Raw genomic sequence first — 20768 nt, forward strand, 5'->3', positions numbered from 1 at the left:
GTGACTGAATCTCCGTGCACGGAGAAGCTTGTCTTCCAGAACCCCACAGAGGCAGCCAAGACCAAGTGCTTGCTGGGGCGGCGGTGAGGATGACCCCCCACTTCTCTGACATCAAAGAAAGAGTCGTGAAAACCAATTCCGGCCTCTCTGGCCCTTGAAGAAACATTTCTGGGTCAAGAATTTGCAGCTTATAAATTCCCCGTGTTTGAGATTCAGAGGAGGCCTGTGCAGGGCTGGGTCTGTATAACCTTTCACATCACACGACTTCCTGCTCCACGGCCTCCCAGCAAGCACGTAGTCTAGGCCAGGGTTCAGAAAGATGGTCTGATGGATTGCAATACACGGACAGATTCAAAGACAGGTGGAACTAACATAGAGCTGTAGTCAATGATACTTAAAAAAATAAAAAATAAACAAACAACCAAAAAACTCATAGAAAAAGAGATCAAATTTGTAGTTACCAGAGGTGAGAAATAGGGCAAGTGGGAGCTGGATGAATGAAGGCAGTCAAAAGCTACCAACTTCCAGTTATAAGATCCATAAGTACTGGGGTTGTAACTTACAGCATGTTTAGTCGCTAAGTCATGCCTGGCTCTTTGCAACCCCATAGACTGTAGCCCACCAGGCACCTCTGCCCATTTGCATTTTCCAGGCAAGAATACTGGAGTGGGTTGCCATGCCCTCCTCCAGGGGATCTTCCTGACTCAGGGATCAAACCCACATCTCCTGCATTGGCAGGCAGAGTCTTTACTGCTAAGCCACTGGGGAAGCACAGTATGCCAATTATCTCAATAAAACTTGAAGTAAAAAAATTGTCAGACAGAAGGCTTGGAGTCCTGGAAGTGGCCTGATCAAAAGTGGATTTTTTTTTTTTAGTCTTGAAAGATTTTATAAAGAATACTTTAAATAATTGGTATGATCGTTTAAAACTTTAAAAATGTTGACAAATTCTTGAAAAACTACTGATTTCCATTATGTAAAACAATTCTAAGGCCCTTTTAATACAAAATGTTTGGATAGTATCTCTGAATTGCTCTTACAGTCAAACTGTGCTTTTGCTTTCTGAGAGGTTCCATATGTTTCACTCTTCAAAGGGGAAATTTTTAAAAAATTGGTATTTGCCAAAAAAAAATTCTGGGGACGTCCACGTGGGTACTTGGGCTGTAGCAGGAGGATGCGGGCAGGCGTCCGGGCCCCTTCGTCACCGGGTTCCCTCCACCGACATCAGCACGAGTGTCTCCCAGGCAAATCTGCCACCATGACTCAAATCTCCTGAACTTTTTCCCTCTTCAGAGTCTGCCAGACAAAAGTCAGCATCTTTGAAGTGGAAACTTGTTTATAAATCCAAAACGTTTTTTCTTTGCAGAACATTTTTGGGCCTTAGCAGATTATTATTTTAACTTTTTCCCCAAAATATTTTTTCCATATTTGGGCAAGGCAAGAGACCAAGGACTCTTGGTTTGTCTTTCTCGTAAGAAACTGCAGTGTCTCAGAGAACGCAGTGGGTTCCTGGGCCTTCTCTCTTTCTCACGGGGGTTTCTGGGCCGAGCCTTCAACTTCCGCTCTGCTGGCCTCTGACAAACTCCGGTCCACACACCTTTGCTGGACAAGAAATGTCAGTCCATAAAAATTCCTGGAGGAACACCCCACCCTTTGCTCAACAGTTGTTTATCTCGGGGCGTTTCCTGTTCCCTGGAGATAAGGATCTGTTCTTCTAATTCTTGGCAGGTCAGAGCTGAGAGGCCATCAAACCCCCGCCCTGTTTTACAGAGAAGAAACAGACATCCAGAGAGGGACGATGCGTTTGCGCCACGAGGAGAGAATCTTTTTCTCCCAACATTTTCACTTTGAAAAATTTCAAATCTATAAAAGTATTTCAAGAAGAGTACAGTGAATATCTGTACTGACCAGTTGCTGACGTTACACTACATTAGCTTTGTCTCTTACTTTCTGTTTCTCTCCTTAAATATGTGTGTTTCAGATACTGTGACACTTTGCCCACAAGAATCCAGCATGTGTCTCCCTGTGTGCTGGGTGCTTAGTCGCTCAGTCAAGTCCGACTCTTTGCGAGTCCATGGACTGTACCCCGCCAGGCTCCTCTGTCCATGGGGCTTCTCCATGTACTCCAGAGTACTGGACTGGGTTGCCATTTCCTCCTCCAGGGGATCTTCCCAACCCAGGGATCGAACCCAGGTCTCCCGCATTGTAGGCAGATTCTTTACCGTCTGAGCTACCAGGGAAGCCTATGAATACTGGAGTGGGTAGCCTATCCCTTCTCCAGAGGATCTTACTGACCCAGGAATTAAACTGGGGTCTCCTGCATTGCAGGCAGATTCTTTATCAGCTGAGCTACTGGGGAAGCCTGTGTCTCCCTCTACAGAACCACAATCCAGGAAATTAGTGTCAGATCAATATCATTATCCAATACACATTCCGTAACTCGAATTTCTCTGTCATGCTAACTACCGTAGTGTTCCTTAGAGCTTGTTTTGTTTCTCGGTTTTCGTGTGTGTGTGTGTGTCTGTGTGTGTGTGTGTGTGTGTGTGTGCTTTCGTTTTGCCGCCTTCACTCAGCATGTGGGCTCCTCGTACCCACCTGCACCCCCCACGCCCCCGCAACAGGAAGCTCGTGCCCCTCGCAGTGGGAGCTTGGTGCCTTAACCACTGAACTGCCAGGGAAGTTCCAGAATGTCTTCGTTTTTACTCAGGAAATTCATCAAGGATCACTCAGTTCACTTAGCTGCTGTGTCTCTTTCAAGCTACAGTAATTCTCAGCCTTCTGCTTTGTTGTTTAGTTTTTGCTTTTGCCTTTTATGACATTTTCAGAGCATCCAGACCAGTTGGTTTGCAGAAAGTCCCTCAATTTGAATATGTCTGATTGTTTGCCTTATTAGTGACATTAGGTCTTATTATTTTGTTAAGCTGGTGTCCTTAGATTTCTTCCTCCATAAAAATATTTTACCTTATGGTTTTAACATCTGTTTTTTCTTTTTGGCCATGCTGCGTAGCTTGTGGGATCTTAGTTCCCTAACCAGACATTGAACCCAGGGCCCTCGACAATGAGAGCTCAAAGTTCTAACCACTGAACCACCAAGAAATTCCCTAACATCTTTTGAGATGATTCTTTCTTGAATCACTTATTACCAGGATGGCTGTAAAATAGTGATTTTTGGTTTTGTTATTCCCTCTCCTTTTATTCACTGGTGTTCTTCTTTGAAGAAGCATTTTCCCTTCTCCTTTAAAACACTTTTTAGGATTTCCCTGATGGTCCAGTGTTTAAGACTCCATGCTTCCAGTGCAGGGGGTACAAGTTTGACCCCTGGTCAGGGAACTAAGATCCTACATGTGGCACAGCGCCACCCCCCAACCCAAAAGAAAAGTCTTAAAATACTTTTGAAAGTATCAATACTCATGGATTTGTATTTTATCCAATGAACTAAATGTGTTGTTTTTATCACTGATTTTGTGCTCAAGTCCCTCTCCCAATCTGGCCACTGGAAGCCCTTTCAAGATCCTTCTGTCCTTTCCCATCATTTTTCAAGCACGTCTTTACTTTCTAGGCTCCTCTGGACTCTCCCTGTCTCAGTCCAGGGTCCCCGGTGCCGTTCACTGGGGAGTGGAGTTTCGGGTCTAGGTCAGTTCCTTGCAGCTGGCTGCCATTCCTTCTAGGCCCTCTCAAGAGAGAGAGCTCAGGAGTCATTTTGTTACTGTGTCATTACAAAATTACTAATTGAGAACACCTCAGAGTTCTTCTCCTTCTCCCCCGCTCCAAATCTCCCTCATCCTAAGGTGAGAACCCAGGTCCTGACAACACCAGTCCCAAGGGACCCCAAAGTTGCTCCCCAAATGTCCTGCTTCCCACCCCACCACTGCCTCACAAGCAAGGACCAGAGTCTCTTTGTCCTTAGAGGACTCTCCACCGAGGGATCGCAGGCAGACAAGTCCCTCAGATACAGCCCTTTTCTTCAAGTGGTTATGTCATCAATATCACACACAGATCACTAGTTACTGTTGGATTCCAAGTTACTTTTCCTCCACCCTTTTACTTTTCTTTCTTAAATGTAAAATCTAACATTTAGGGTGTACTGGGAGACATGCACGATTCCTGACTCTGGAGGGAACCCTATGGTCCAGGTGATGACCCCAACATTACAGTCAAAAGCCCCCCCACCAAGCAGGCCTTAAAACTCTGCTCCATCCCTTCTGAAACAGCCCTGGGCTGGGCAGGAGGACTCCTGCGCTGCGTCAGCCTCTGGCCCACCGGCAGCCTTGGCAAGTCCCTGGCCTCCCCAGACCTTGGCCCTGCACCTGTGAACTGAAAGAGTCACACCAGAGGTGTCCGGATAGCTCACGCACCCAGGACTTCAAAGTTTCCAGGACACCACTTTCACCCGTTAATCTGTTTCACCTTCACAAGAGCCCAGTGAGTGGCACAGAGTAGGGTTTCCATAAAGAGAATTCTATGGAGGAATTACGGGCCTCTTTACAGTATGGAAACTGAGGCTCAGAGAGGGGCTGGTTTGCCCTCAAGGTCTCATTAGGTGAGAAACGCCCTGAAAACACCGCTCCATCCTCAGTACAAAGGGGGCGGGGAGGGGGTGCAGGGTTGGGGGAGGTTCCGTGGGGATGGATTTGTGCTCTGAGCACCTCGGGTCCAGGGGAAGCCCGGCCCGGGTTTATGCAAATATCCTGCGAGGAGGCTGAGGATTGGCTGGCTTGGGTGGGGGCGGGGCGTGCCCTTGGCTCAGGGCCCACAGGTGCGCGCGGCGGGACAGGCGCGGTCCAAGCTCGCCCCCTGGACCACCGTCCCGTCCTGTCGCAGCTTCTCCCAGGCGATGCCTCCGCTCTGGGTAGTGCTGGCCCTGGGCTGCCTGCGACTTGGCTCCGGTAAGCGGAGAATGAGAAGAGGGTGGGGGGCGGGTCTGTGCCCACCGTGGACGGGGCGTGTCCTGCGTCCCCCGATTCTCCTGAAGGGTCCTGAAAGGCACCTGGATGGGAACTTGACTTATTCACCCCAAGAATAGGCGTGGGTGCCCTGCTCTGCGCCAGGCTCTGTGCAGGCTCTGGGGACCCAGATAGGACTACTAATAGCTAACATTGATTAATAAGCTTTCTCTGATGGGAATTCAAGGGCTCTGTGCTGGCTGTTAGAAGACACAGGAGCTGCTGGAGAGCAGGGGAGGGTCTGGACTAGATTCATGGTGGTGCTTTGGGGAGGGGAGGCACATTTTTAGGTGAAGGAGCAGCACGGGAGGAGGGGGGCGTCAGGGTCTACCCTGGGAACCTCCTGCCCATTGTCCATCAGTGTGGCTGGAGCATGAGGTCAGGGGATGAGCATACAGGTTAGTCTGGGGACCCATGAGGCAAGCCCAGAGCTTCCGGGCCTCACTGCCCCTCCAGAGAGGCTGGATCCTGTTGGAGAGCAGTGGGGAGCCCCCAGGGGGCCCAGTGGTAAGGGGTTGCAGTCAGCTTTGCAGGTCAGAGAGCAGAGGGTTGGGGAGGGCTGGTTACCAGGGTCCAGGTGAAGAGGGTGGACTCAAACCAGGGAGATGCATGGGAGGGGCCTGTTGGGGGTAGCGAGAGGGCAGCAGTCCAGCCGGATTGCCCAGTTTCTGCTCAGGATGGCTGGGTGTGGGGAGGGGAACAGGGGCTCTCCCCACATCTGAGACAAGCTCCTGAGATGGCCTGTGGGGAGAGGGAAAGGCAGTGCCTGGCACCAGTGGGCACTCACTGGCCGAAGGCATGCGCGTGTGAGCGTGCAGATGGTTGCCCGTGGGTGTGGGCAGTTCTGCCGGGGGTCAGCTCCCATCCTCGCTGCCTCCTCCAGGTGTGAACCTCCAGCCCCAACTGGCTAGTGTGACCTTTGCCACCAACAACCCCACCCTCACCACGGTGGCCTTGGAAAAGCCCCTCTGCATGTTTGACAGCTCAGCGGCCCTCCACGGCACCTACGAGGTCTACCTCTATGTGCTGGTCGACTCGGGTAAGGGTCCTGCTGCCCTCGGGCTTCTCTGAAGGTGGCTTTGACCTGTCTGTGGGCAGGAGGGGAGGAGACAAGGCAAGGGGTGCTCCATCCATGCAATCAAACCACTCCAGGCACCTCACTAACACGCTCTGGTATCTGCTCTGTGCCAGCCCTGGGCTGGAGACATCTGCCCTGGAGGGACATCGAGTCTAGAGGGGGAGATAACAGCATCAATCACGGAGCACTTACATCCTGCCTGGGGCTTCCCAGACCTTAGAGCTGATGATCACAACCTGCCTGCAAGGTGTCTGTTAGGATGTCCGTCACAGGGCAAATAATCGGGGCCCAGAGGGGCAGAGTGACTCGTGAGAGCTCCTGAGCTGGAGAGCAAATCAGAGTCTCTGGTCCTCAAGCTCAAGTCCTTCCCAAGGCTTTTCAAGGTGGTTCGAGATAGGTGTTTGCGAGGCGTGCTGGCTCTGGGCCAGCCCCGCCTGTTCACTGGCAGCGATCCTGGGGTCCAGGAGAGGAACCCGATGACTGCCTCTTAGCTTTCAGCCATTTATAGCAGTTCATGTAGGGCCCTGATTTTATTGACTGCCTACCCATGCCCAATCCCAGTCTGTGGGCACTGTGGGGTGTTTTCCTCCCATCTCACAAAGAGTCTAGAGAGATACAGTGATGGTCCAAGATCACCCAGCAAGTAAGGAAGAGATCCCAAGACCTGGCTCGGCATTGGTGCAGAAAGGATGCTTAGGGACATTTGTTGAATGACTGAGTGAGTGACTCAGCCCGGCACTGCCTCCACAGCCAGCTTCAGGAACGCCTCTGTGCAGGACAGCAGCAAGACCCCTCTCAGCTCGACGTTCCAACAGACCCAGGGGGGGAGGACAGGGCCCTACAAGGCCACGGCCTTTGACCTGACCCCGTGCAGCGACTCGCCCAGCTTGGATGCTGTCCGGGATGTGTCCCGGGCCTCGGAGATCCTGAACGCCTACCTGATCAGGGTGGGCACCAATGGGACCTGCCTGTTGGACCCCAACTTCCAGGGCCTCTGCAACCCACCCCTGTCCGCAGCCACGGAATACAGGTGAGTGTGAACAGCTGCTGGAAGACGGCAGGTGAGCCCCAGCCCTGACTTGGTGTGGGGGAAGAGGGCCGCCTAGAGCTGGGTGAAGTGTCAGAGGCCACATTCTTTCAGAACCTACCACATGCCAGGACTGTCCTGGGTACCACGAAGGACTCCTGGCTTCCTGGGCGGGCGACTGTGCACAGGGCCCTGTGTTCAGAGAGACTCCCTCTTGGCTTGACACTGCCATCACCATCTTGAAATCCTTAATGTTTAAACAAGGGGCCACATTTTCCCTTTTGCACCGGGTCCCACAAAGTACACACCTGATCCTGGCCCATCACCGTGTAGCAGTTTGATTGACAGAAGGAACTGGTCCAGAAGCCGAAGGGGGTCACTTTAAGAAAAGCTGGGGCTCAGTGTGGAGGCTTCTCCCTGCTCCCCGCAATGTACCCTATCGTGGCCCACCCCAGAACCGAGGGTTCCCGATTCATTTTCACACCTATATCCTGAGCATCTTCTCGGGGCCAAGTTGGGGGCTCAGCCGTGACCTAGGCCCGGGGGGCTTACCCAGTGCAAAGCCTTGACTACACCCACTCCAGTTCCCATGGAGACACCTGGACAGGGGGTCTCTGTACCCTCTGGGCCACATCTGGACCCAGGCCATCACTCACCTCCATCCTCTCACACAGCCCTCTCCTCCCCTCGCCTGGGCCAGCAGGCAGGACTTGAGTCCTGGATGTCCTCGCCCCCGCCCTCCACTCTTACCTCTGACCTTATTCTTCATGGGAGAAGCCCACCCTACCTAGGGGACTCATCCCAGCCTCTGGAATTCCCATCTTCAAACCTGTCGAAGCAGGGGAATTAAGCAAAATCCTGGATGGTATGAAGATTTTAAGGGTCTTCTTTTTTTTTTTTTTAGTGTCAAACTAGAGGCTGTTGATTTCTTTGATCTCAGAACATTCATCCTTTTTAACTGAAGGTGAAGAAGGCCTAAGGCTGTGGGTGTCCCGTACTGGTCACCTGACCTTCCTTTATGATTTGCAACACTTGAGTGGGATTTTCTGCCTATAAAGTTAGCCCTTATCAGAGGGCAGCGGGGTTGCAAACAGATATTATTCCCTTGTTTTTTTGTTGTTTTTTAAGTCACTTTTGTGAGACCAAGGATCAGGCTAGGAAGAGAGGAAGGCAGAAATGCAAGGAGGACACACGGGTCAATACTGGCACATCAGCTATGAGTGTGATACACGCGACAAAGAAACAGAGAGGCTCCCAGAGGGCGCGCAGGCTCTGAGGGCTGCGTGGAGGAGGGGCCTGAGCTGGGGAAGCAGCCCGGGGGAAGGTGATGCCGATGCAAAGTCCAGCAGCAGCCTGCTGCCAGAACACCCCCGCCACCCCACCCATTGTAGCCACCTAGATTTTCATCTCCCACAACTCCCGGTTCTGCCCCCAACCCCCCAACCCCGCCCCCTCCCCATGGCCAAGGCTCACAGGATGGATAGAAGTCATCCCCGCTCCACTTCTTTCCAGGTTCAAGTACGTCCTGGTCAATATGTCCTCGGGCTTGGTGCAGGACCAGACCCTGTGGTCGGACCCCATCCGCACCGACCGGCGTAAGTGGTGGGCCCTGGGTGGTCTGGGGGTGGTCCTCAAGGGAACCTGGGCAAGCAGACTCAAGCTGTCACTCGGAAAATTCTCCCCAGACACAGGCAGGTCACTGGATTAATAATTTTCCCCATCCTCGCCCGCTCCCTCCCTCCCTCGAGGGCCAGGTCATGTGACACGGGAAGGTGGAGGACTCGCGGGTGTTTGGCCAGCTGGCACAGGTGCTACGGGCTTCCCTGGTGGCTCAGGGGTAAAGAATCTGCCTGCCAATGCAGGAGACATGGGTTCTATCCCTGGGTCAGGAAGATCCCCTGGAGGAGGAAATGGCAACCCACTCCAGTATCTTGCCTGGAGAGTTCCATGGACAGAGAAGCCTGGTGGGCTACAGTCCAAGGGGTCTCAAAGAGTCAGATAGGACTGAGCGAGTAAGCACGCACTGGCCAGCTGGACAGGCCTCACTGGAGACAGAATCAGCCGGCATCTTCAGCCCTGATGATGCATTTGCCTCCAAAGGGCAGGGAGTTTTATCGTGCATGTAGACCCTAACCTGCCCCCTTGTTGAACCCTGCCAACGACAACATCATTATCACGTAAGATGGTTCCAGAGGCATCTCAGCCACAGGGGCAGGAACCCTAGAGGCAGCAGGGTGCCATTCTCCTGGAGAGCCCTGTGGTTTTTCTAAAGTGGGCGTCTTGCAGGCCCAAGCATCTGCCCATGGTCCTGCCCGTCTGTCCTCAAGCCTCCAGCTGTGTTCTCAACACAGATCTGAGGTTTATAAATTCAGAATCTTATCTGTTGAAGCTTAGGGGCAACAGAAGCGATTTCCCAGTGTAATTTTGACGACCCGTGACCCTAATTTTAGACCTCCCCAGGACTTCCCTGGCGGTCCAGTGGTTAGGACTCCACGCTTTCACTGCTGGGAGCCCAGAATCAATCCCTTTTTGGGGAACTAAGATCCCACAGGCTGCGTGGCACAACCAAAAAAACCAAAGAACCCCCTTGCCACTCACAGTGATCTTGTGGGTCAATTAGGGCTCGGCAAGGTCGCCTAAGGTCACAGGGCCAGTGAGGGTGCAGACAGGCAGGCCTGGGTGCAACTGGGTGGTTCCTTCCCATCCTCTAGTGGCACGGCCACACTCTGTGGTCCCACTGGATCAACACTGCCCTGGAACCAAGAGTCCCAGATTCAATCCCAGCCGCTGAGCCTCACTGCTGTGTGAGCCCTTCAGGACCTCAGTTTTCCCATCTGAGAAATGGGAAGGACTATCCTTGCCCCGCTTCCCCAGCAGGGCTCCTTTGGGCAGTCCAGATGAAAGCCCCAGACCCTGCTCTCTAAGGGCAGGGCCTGGAGATCAGTCCGTGTGGAGACCGTGCCCTTGGGGACCTGACGGACCTTCGGCTTGAGGCTAGAGTCCAAGTCCCCTTGAACAGGCACACAATCTCCCTAAGCTGCAGTGAGTGATCTGCAAAACAGGGTCGCATGGGATCTACCTAGGACGCTGAACGGGAAGTGGCCAGCTCACGGGAGGACCTATAATGATTTGTCCACCTAGTTCCAATGGGTGACACTGATCAGAGCAGAGGGAGGCCACAGTCCCCTGGCTTCATTAGATTAGGGACCTCTCAGTTCAGTTCAGTTCAGTCGCTCAGTCGTGTCCGACTCTTTGTGACCCCATGGACTACAGCACACTAGGCTTCCCTGTCCCTCACTATCTCCTAGAGTTTACTCAAACTCATGTCCATTGAGTTGGTGATACCATCCAACCATCTCATCCTCTGTTGTCCCCTTCTCCTCCTGCCCTGAATCTTTCCCAGCATCAGGGTCTTTTCCAATGAGTCAGTTCTTTGCATCAGGTGGCCAAAGTACTGGAGCTTCAGCTTTGGCATCAGTCCTTCCAATGAATATTCAGGGCTGATCTCCTTTAGGATGGACTGGTTGGATCTCCTTGCAGTCCAAGGGACTCTCAAGAGTCTTCTCCAACACCACAGTTCAAAAAAATCAATTCTTCAGCGATCAGCTTTCTTTGCTCCTCCTGTATTTTGTTCATAATCTGTATCCCATCTTCACTGGAAGACTTGAGGCCATTTGTCATTTAAAATCATACAAAAAGACAGTGATAAGAGGGCAAGAGTAGACACATGCAAGACAAAGCTGGGGAGTGGAATATGGAGGCAAATGTAATTCCGCCTCAGACCCAGGGGGAGGCACTGGCCTGGCCTCGCTTCATCCCTGAGATTTTTGGCTGCCAAGGCAGGCACCCCCTTATCCCTGGGAGGAGGCTGGGTGAGGCAGTGTCCAGGGAGTGACCGCCTGCCTCCCACAGTCACCCTGTACTCGGCGATAGACACGTGGCCCGGCCGGCGGAGCGGGGGTATGATCGTCATCACGTCCATCCTGGGCTCCCTGCCCTTCTTCCTGCTCATCGGCTTTGCTGGCACCATCGTCCTCAGCCTCGTGTGAGTATCTGCCAGCTGGGGGGTGGGGAGTGCGGCGCTTGGGGACACACCCCACGGGAGGCTCTTCCTAGCTGGGGAGAGCCTGGGAGTAAAGCTGCCTTCTGCCCTGGGTGGTGTGTGTGTGTGTGTGTGTGGGGGGTCCAGTGAAACAGGAGCAGGGTCCCGGAGAGGCCCAGGTCAAGTTTTCAGCTGGGTAAGAGAGGCTCAGCACCAAGGCCCTGTGGGTAGACCCCAGCTCCGACACAGCAGTGCTTCTTGGGTGAGGATCGGGCTGGCCGAAAAGTTCGTTCGGGCTTTTCGTATCATCTTATGGAAAAACCCAAACAAACTTTTTGGCCAACCCGATATCTTATCCTTCTATGCCTCAGTGTCCTCTTCTGGAAAAGGGAGATCCTGATCCATATTGTCTGCCCTGTGGAGTTGCGAGGGATAAGAGAAATAGTCCCTCTACTATACGGCCTGTTGAGCACTCAGGCGGTTGTCGTTCAGTCGCTCAGTTGTGTCCGACTCTTTGCGACCCCATGGACTGCAGCATGCCAGGCTTCCCTGTCCTTCACCGTCTCCCGGAGTTTGCTCAAATTCATGTCCATTGAGATGATGATGCCATCCAACCATCTCATCCCCTGTGGCCCCCTTCTCCTCCTGCCCTCAATCTTTCCCAGCATCAGGGTCTTTCCCAGTGTCAGGGTGGAATCCAGGTACGAAACAGGTCTTGATGGGGACACTGAGGTCTGTGGTGGGAAAAGAGGCCCAAGGTCACAGAACCCATTAAAACGGAGGTGGCCCCGAGCTCCCCAGTCACCTGAGTCCTCTGACAACTCTGATGTGCGTCTATTTAGATTAGGGCTGGAGGGGTCCTCTAGGGTGTCTGGAGCAGCTAACAGAGCTGCCTGATGGGAAGACAGGCATGCAGTCACAGGATGGAGCAGGGAGTGGGTCAAGGCAGCCACGGGTACAGGTGCTGTGGGAATCCAGAGGAGAGCAGCGCAGATCCTCCCTGGAGTATCAGGGTGGGCTTCCTGGAGGAAGGGACAGCAGGAACAAATTCTTATCAGGACTGGGATGAATTGAAAATTCATGTGTGGTGCGCATCTCAGCAAGAGAGGTAGGAGACCCAGGCAGCTTTAAAGAAGGAGAGAGGGGATGCTTGTCCCAGTGTGAGTGGAGAGGGTGGATGGAAAAGCTTCTTGGAGTGGGTGAAATTAAGTGGAAAAGTAGAAATTAGCCAGGCAGATTTAAAGACACGTGGGGTGGGTGAAGGACGGAGTAGGGAGACGGCAGTGACCTTGGAAATCAGATTGCTGTCTGACATTTAGGTTAATAAAAACGAACAGTAGATGAGATCAGCCACCAAGGGATTGGTCTGTCTGGCCAGATCTGGGAGCGGGCGGAATGCGGCCACAGCCCCGCCCCTTTGGGTAGCGCCCCAGCCATGGTCCTCCTATCTGACTTCTGTCTGGGCCTTCCACTGCTCTCTCCTACTCCCCGCATCCCAGTTCCAGCTGCCCACAGGTCCCCACTCTTGCCCCAGACGCACCCCAGTCCTTCTGTCAAAGGCCTGCAATGCCTTTCTGTGCCTCCACTCTCTTCAAGGCCAGACTAACTGCCCCCTCCTCCAGGAAGCCCTCCATGGCTTCCCTCCCTGGACTCGTCCAGTCATTATGTGCTGTGGTCTGTCTCCCATAGAATCTTAGCTCTCTGGGGACATTTGTCCAGCCCAGTAAGACTTGTAAATTGTCCACCCAGTTCCAAAAGAGTTACACTTTCCTTAATGCAGGGCCTGGCACATAGGAAACAGTCCAGAAAGACTGGTCTTTTGAATGAAGGCCTAAGGTGACCTCTGTGAAAGCCATGTCTGAGTAGAAAGGTCCCTGCCCAGTTGAGGGGAGCGGTGAGCTCTGCGCCCCTAACCCCAGCTCTGTTCATCTCCTCTGTCAGGGACAGGGGCGATGCTGACGGGGCAACAAGCCACGACTCCCAGATCACGCAGGAGGCTGTCCCCAAGTCCCTGGGGACCTCGGAGCCCTCACACACGTCTGTGAACCGGGGGCCGTCCCTGGACAGGGCCGAGGTGTACGCCAGCAAGCTCCAGGACTGAGCCGGGAGCCTCTTCTGGGCAGCCACAGTCCCTCCAAGGGCCTTGCCCGGGGGTCTGCAGAGAACAGTGTTTACATCCGGACCCCACCCAAGGCGACAAACACAGGCCTGTGGATCCAACTATAGGAAAGCGCTTAATAAAACCTTCCCGAGATTTTGAGTTCAATAAAGATGTACAGAATGACTGAGTGAGATGCTGAATGAATGAATGAGTCACTGTCATTTTGGGCAGTTGCACATCGTTTCCCCAGGGGGTGGGGGCAGGGCTTTCAGTCAAGGCGAGGGTGCAGAGGGTAAGGAGATCAGGGCTGGTGGCACACCTCCTCTGGAAGACGGGAAATCAGCGCCCCCATGGGTGGGCTCACGGGAGCTTTAGGGGCCGGCCTGTGACAGGTTCAAGTACCTGCTGGTCAGTATGCCCTCGGGCTTGGTGCAGGACAAGACCCTGTGGTCAGACCCCATCCGCACCGACCGGCGTAAGTGGTGGGCCCCGGGTGGGCCGGGAGTGGACCTCGAGGGAACCTGGGCAAGCAGATTCAAGCTGTCACTCAGAAAATTCTCCCCAGACACGGGCAGGTCACTGGATTAATAATTTTCCCCATCCTCGCCCGCTCCCTCCTTCCCTTCCTCGAGGGCCAGGTCATGTGACATGGGAAGGTGGAGGACTTGCGGGTGTTTGGCCAGCTGGTGCGGGTGTTACGGGCTTCCCTGGTGGCTCAGGGGTAAAGAATCTGCCTGCCAATGCAGGAGACATGGGTTCTATCCCTGGGTCAGGAAGATCCCCTGACTGGCGGGCTGCAGTCCAAGGGATCTCAAAGAGTCAGACAGGACTGAGCGACCAAGTACGCACGCACACCAGACAGGGCACATGTGTGGTTATTCGATGCTATTTGGGGTTTGCTGGCTTCGAGGTCTTGGAAACCAGTCTGGGCCCAGGGTGCGCCTCTGTGGGCAACTCATCCCATCATCACATTCCCCTCTGCCCCCGGTCAGCTCTTTGTCTCTGGAGCTCAGCTTCCTCATCTGCAAATGGGCTGATGTAGACAGTTAACTTAAGGGCCATGCACACCTGCGTCGGTTCACAGCTTCCTCTGAGGACCGCCCCAGAGGTGACACGGGGGAGGAGCACTGAGTCTTCCTGTGGGGCTGGACAGGCTCTCCAGTCTTGGGTCTCTGCTCAGGTGACTCAATGCTATCTTCTGAGCCAGGTAGCAAGACTGACTCCCTTTCTGGGGTGTGCCCCACTTCCCATCACTGAAAGAAGAGGTTGGTCAGGGGACTTCCCTGGCAGCCCAGTGGTTAAGACTTCCTGCTTCCAACACAGCAGGCAGGGGTTTGATGCCTAGGCGAGGAACTAAGATCCCACATGCCACGGGGTGGCCAAAAAAGAGAAGAAGAGTTTTGTCATAGCAGGTTTGGTTAAAGCAGGAAGCTACCTGACACCATGAGAAAGCGCCCCTGCGGCTGACATGGTGCTCTCAGGACCCCGGACCGTCCTCCAGGGCCACGGATGCTAGACGTGTCCAGAGGCCCTGGAGGGGCCCATGGCTGAGAAGGCAGGAGGCCCCGTGGAAAAGGGTGAACCATCTTTGGCGAATTGGGCATTGGGGCGGTGAGCTTGGATTCAAGGGCAGAGGTCACGCATTTGCCAGCTTCTGCTGCTGCTGCTGTTAGGTCACTTCAGTCGTGTCCGACTCTGTGCAACCCCATAGACGGCAGCCCACCAGGCTCCTCCTTCCATGGGGTTTTCCAGGCAAGAGTACTAGAATGGGTTGCCATTGCCTTCTCCGTGCCAGTTTCTAGCCAGTTCTAATTAATCAGCAGAACAATCCAAGCTGGGGGGTGGGGGTGGGCAGGAGAGGCTGGGCTTGGCGCCTGGGTTCTGGGCTGGACTCAGACTTCCCAGAAACGTTTAATGATACATACCCACAGAAGTGACTTTTCTGGTTCACGTCTCAGCTTCTGAAGGAGCCCCTCCTCCCATGACTGAGAGGCCAGGGCTTCCGCGCTGAGTTTTCCACCTCTGCACAGATGTGGCTTCCCCTCCCTCCCATCTCAGTCGTGGTTCATCAGTGAGCCGACCACTGTAGACAGGCTGTGTGACCGAGGGCACGGACACACCCTCTCTGCGCTTCTCTGACTGCCTCTGTGCATAGAGAGCCAGGCTGCTTTGGAAGGTTGCTCCAAAATAGGTGGTTTTTTCCTGAAATATAATCAATCCCAAGGGAATGTCATTCAATTAAATCCACCCAAACCCTGAGCCCCAAGCTTGGGAAAGCTTGGAGTCACCCATCTGGTCAGAATAGAAATGCACAGAGGAGTTGTCAGAGGGGAGACCCTGGACAGAGCATGGTCTGACCTTGTACACACAGGTCAGGCAATGCTGTAAAAACCAGAGATGGGAGGCCCGTCCCTACCCAGTCAGGGCAGGCAGAGCCGGGAGGGCTTCTTGGAGGAGGCAGTGCTTTTCTCAATTTCCTACTGTCTCTAACCCAGAGCTCCTGAGGCCAGAGGTCATGTTCCATGCCCTGTCCCTGATAGACAGGTGCTCATTAAAGAGTAAAAAATTCCTGGGATGCCATATATATTTCTTGTTTCTCCATTTTTAACTGAATAATTCTAAATTTGGCAAGCAGTGGAGCATATAGTCTGCTTGACAAGAGAGAAGGGGCTAAGCTGCTCTTTGACGAGGCTCAGTCCAGTCCCCTGCACGTTTCTTGGGAGTGCTTCTTTCGGTCTCCTTCCAGCCCCTCCCCAGAGCCCGTGAAACCACCACCGCGATCGAGAGGACAGACACACCCCCGAAAGTCTCCTGCTTCTTTGTACAGCCTCTCTCCTGTCCCCCCTTGCCAGTCCCCCACCAGCTGATTTTGCTTCTGATGCTAAAGCTTCTATAGCACATTCTAGAATGTCATATAAATGGAACCACATAGAAAGGTCTCTTTTTGTCTGGCTTCGTTCCCCTCAGAATAATTATTTCGAAGGACTTCTCTGGTGGCCCCATGGCTGAGACTCCACGCTACCTATGCAGGAGACCTGGGTTCCATCCCTGGTCACGGAACTGGATCCCACGTGCCGCAACTAAGAGTTAGCATGACGCAGCTGGAAGGCCTCCCGTGCCACAGCTAAGAAATGGAGCGGCCGAAATAGTAAATAAATACCCCAAACGTTATTTTGAGATGCATCGTATTGCAGCTTGTACTGGCATTTGGTTCCTATTAACTGCTGGAGGATCCACTGTGTGAATATTCTACAACTTGCGGATCCGTCCTTCACCTGTTGAGGCGCCATCTGGTTGTTCCCAGTTTGGGACTGTTAACAACTAAAGCTGTGATGAAGATTTGCGTACAAGTTCCTGCACGGACACATGTTTCACTTCCCCTGGGTGAATCCCCAGGGGCAGAACCATGAAAAACATTTTTACTTTGAAACCATTAGAGATTCACAGGAAGTTGTGCCAAAGCCACAGAAATACGGGGAATACCTGTGGACTCTTCTCCCAGTTCTCCCCAGTGTGAACATCTTATATAACAATAGCATCGGTATATCAAAACCAGGAAGTTAATATTGGGAAAATCCATAGAGTGTATTCATAGTCGCCCCGTTTTACAAGCACTTACGTGCCTGTGCGTGTGCTCTGTGCCACGTCCTCCCCTATGCAGATTTGTGTCACTCCTACCACAAGCAGTACACAGAACTGTTAATACTGTAAATCAGAAAGAAAGTGAAGTCGCTCGGTCGTGTCCGACCCTCAGCGACCCCATGGACTGCAGCCTTCCAGGCTCCTCCATCCATGGGATTTTCCAGGCAAGAGTACTGGAGTGGGGTGCCATTGCCTTCTCCACACAAGCAGTACACAGAACTGTTGATACTGTAAATCAGAAAGAAAGTGAAGTCGCTCAGTCGTGTCCGACCCGCAGCGACCCATTGGATTGTATAGTCCATGGAATTCTCCAGGCCAGGATCCTGGAGTGGGGAGCCTTTCCCTTCTCTAGAGGATCTTCCCAACCCAGGGGTCAAACCCAGGTCTCCTGCATTGCAGGCGGATTCTTTACCAACCGAGCTATGAGGGAAGCCGCTATTAGGGGAAAAAAAAAAAAGATACAGAACTTCCCTGGTGGTCCAGAGGTTAAGTATCCACCTGTCAGTGCAGGGTCCTATCCCTGGTCTGGGAAGATCCCACCTGCCTCTGGGCAACTAAGCTCAGGGACCACGACTGCTGAGCCCTCGCATCCGGGAGCTCATGCTCTGCAACTTGAGAAGCCAGCGCAGTCGAAGCCTGAGCACCGCAACTGGAGAGCAGCCCCTGCTCGCCACCAAGGCAGAAAGCCCGCATGCAGCAACGAAGACCCAGCACAGCCAAAAAGTAAATGCATAAATAAAACGTTTAGAAAAGAAAAGAAAGAAGATACAGAACTCCTCCATCACCACAAGGCTTCCTCCTGCTGCCCCATTCATGACCTCCCCCCAAACCTCTGGTAATCACTGATCTATTCTCTCCAACTCCACAAGTTTGTATTTTAAAAAATACTGTATACGTGGAATCATAGTGCATATACCCTTTTGGGAAAAATTTTTTTTTCTTTTTTGCAGCAGCATAATTCCCTTGAGGTCTGTCCAGGCTGTTGCAGGTATAAACAGCACATTCCTTTTTATTGCTGAATACGGTCCCGTGATGTAAACAGGTCAGTTTGTGCATCTGTTCTCCCACTTGAAGCACAGTTTGTTTGTTTCCAGGTTTTAGCTGTTGTGAATACAGTTGCTCTGAACATTTACGTCAGGTTCTTACCTGAACATAATTTTAATTTTTCTGGGATGAAGACCTAAGTGCTGTTGCTGGATTGCATGGGAAGTGCATGTCTACTTTGAAAAGAAATCACCAAACTATCTTCCAGAGAAGCCAGAAACCATTTTACAATCCCACCAGCAGAGTACGGGTGACCAGTTTCTGCACGTCCTCACCAGCACTTGGTGTTAACATATATTTTTTTAAATTAGCCACTCTGACAGGTGTGCAGTGGCTGAACACCGTCACATTCCCACCCCTGGTGTGAGAGCTCCTTGGCAGCACTTGGTATGGTCAGGCTTTTAAATGTTGGCTCTTCTGTACAAACAGCTCATGGAGCTCAATATCAAAAAAACAGACAACCCAATTAAAAACTGGGCCGAGGACCTAAATCAACATCGCTCCAAAGAAGACACAAAGACGGCCAAGAAGCCAAAGAAAAGATGCTCAACATTGTTAATTATTGAAAGTGAAAGTGCTAGCTGCTTTTTGCAACCCCATGAACTGTAGCCTGCCAGGATCCTCCGTCCAGGGAATTCTTCAGGCAAGAATACTGTAATGGGTAGCCATTCCCTTCTCTAGGGGATCTTCTGACTCAGGGGTTGAACCCGGGTCTCCTGTATTGCACGCAGATTCTTTACTGTCTGTAATTATTAGAGAATGCAAATCAAAACTACAAAGTGGTATTATCTCACACCAGTCAGAGCAGTCATCATCAAAAAATCTATAAACAATAAAAGCTGGAGAAGGTGCAGAGAAAAGGGAACTGTCATGCACTCCTGGTGGGAGTGTAAATTGATACGACCACTGTGAAGAGTGTGGAAGTTCCTTAAAAAGTAAAAGCAGGACTCTCGTTTGAGCCAGCAATCCCACTACTGGGCTTATATCTTGAGAAAATCGTAATTCAAAATGACACATGCACCCCTATATTTACACTAGCAGTATTTACAATAGACAGGACGTGGACACAGCCTACATATCCAACAACAGAGGAATGGATAAAGAAGCTGTGGTGCATACACACAGTGGAACATTACTCAGCCAGAAAAAGGAATGAAACTGGGTCATTTGTAGACACGTGGGTAAACCTTGAGATTGTCATACCAAGTGAAGTAAGTGAGAAAGAGAATACTGTATATTAACGCATGTATGTGGCATCTAGAAAAATGGTACAGACATAGGGAACAGACATGTGGACCCAGAGGGGGAAGGGGAGGGTGAGACGAAGCTTAGGACTGAAGATACACACTCCCACATGTGAAATAGACAGCTAGCGGGAAGCCGATGTATGGCACAGGGAGCTCAACTAGGTGGTCTGTGATGACCCAGAGGGGTGGGAAGGGATAAGGGAGGGAGGTCCAAGAGGGAGGGGATGTGTGCATACACGTGGCCGATTCCCTTGGTTGTACAGCAGAAACTACAGCAACATCGTGAAGCAATTTTACTCCTCCCCAAAGACACTGGCTCTTTCATACTGTTCATGGGGTTCTCAAGGCAAAAATACTGAAGTGGTCTGCCATTCCCTTCTCCAGCGGACCACGTTTTGTCAGAACACTCCACCATGACCCGTCCGTCTTGGGTGGTCCTACACGGCAGGGCTCATAGTTTCATTGAATTAGACAAGGGAAAAGGAGTATGTCAAGGCTGCATATTGTCACCCAGCTTATTTAACTTATATGCAGAGTACCTCATGAGAAACGCTGGGCTGGAGGAAGCACAAGCTGGAATCAAGATTGCCGGGAGAAATATCAATAACCTCAGATCTGCAGATGACACCACCCTTATGGCAGAAAGTGAAGAGGAACTAAAGACCCTCTTGGGGAAAGTGAAAGAGGAGAGTGAAAAAGTTGGCCTAAAGCTCAACATTCAGAAAACTAAGATCATGGCATCTGGTCCCATCATTTCATGGGAAACAGATGGGGAAACAGTGGAAACAGTGTCAGACTTTATTTTTGGGGGCTCCAAAATCACTGCAGATGGTGACTGCAGCCATGAAATTAAAAGACGCTTACTCCTTGGAGGGAAAGCTATGACCAACCTAGGTAGCATATTAAAAAGCAAAGACATTACTTCGCCAACAAAGGTCCATCTAATCAAGGCTATGGTTTTTCTAGTGGTCATGTATGGATGTGAGAGTTGGACTATGAAGAAGGCTGAGCACCGAAGAATTGATGCTTTTGAACTGTGGTGTTGGAGAAGACTCTTGAGAGTCCCTTGGACTGCAAGGAGATCCAACCAGTCCATTCTAAAAGAGATCACTCCTAGGTGTTCATTGGAAGGACCGATGCTAAAGCTGAAACTCCAATACTTTGGCCACCTGATGCGAAGAGTTGAATCATTGGAAAAGACCCTGATGCTGGGAGGAATTGGGGGCAGGAGGAGAAGGGGACGACAGAGGATGAGATGGCTGGATGGCATCACCAACTTGATGCACGTGAGTCTGAGTGAACTCTGGGAGATGGTGATGGACAGGGAGGCCTAGCGTGCTGCCGTTCATGGGGTCGCAAAGAGTCAGACACGACTGAGTGACTGAACTGAACTGAACTGTGGTCCATGTGATTAGATTGGTTAGTTTTCTGTAAGGGTGGTTTTCAGGCTGTCTGCCTTCTGATGGAGAAGGATAAGAGGCTTATGGAAGCTTCCTGATGGGAGAGACCGACTAAGGGGGAAACTGGGTCTTGTCCTGATGGGCGGGGCCGTGCTCAGTAAATCTTCTGAGCATTCTGGTGGTCTGTGGTGGTTTTGATTTGCATTTCCTAGTGATAATGTTGAGCATCTTTGCAGGTCATTAT

At 52.0% G+C, this 20768-nt stretch overlaps 1 protein-coding gene across 1 annotated transcript; it reads left to right on the top strand.

Annotated features, from left to right (window-relative positions):
• Positions 1–4754: 4754 nt before the first annotated feature.
• On the top strand, positions 4755–13374 carry UPK3A (uroplakin 3A). Its single transcript, XM_086403243.1, has 6 exons — positions 4755–4886; positions 5827–5982; positions 6772–7051; positions 8561–8643; positions 10961–11093; positions 13032–13374. The coding sequence occupies exons 1-6, from the start codon at positions 4835–4837 to the stop codon at positions 13189–13191; spliced, it is 864 nt and encodes a 287-aa protein (XP_086259369.1). The 5' UTR covers positions 4755–4834; the 3' UTR covers positions 13192–13374.
• Positions 13375–20768: the final 7394 nt, after the last annotated feature.

This window comes from Bos grunniens, chromosome 5 (assembly GCF_055505025.1).
Source record: "Bos grunniens cultivar Pamir isolate PY7600 chromosome 5, Bosgru_T2T1.0, whole genome shotgun sequence".
In the NCBI taxonomy this organism is placed as follows: Eukaryota; Metazoa; Chordata; class Mammalia; order Artiodactyla; family Bovidae; genus Bos; species Bos grunniens.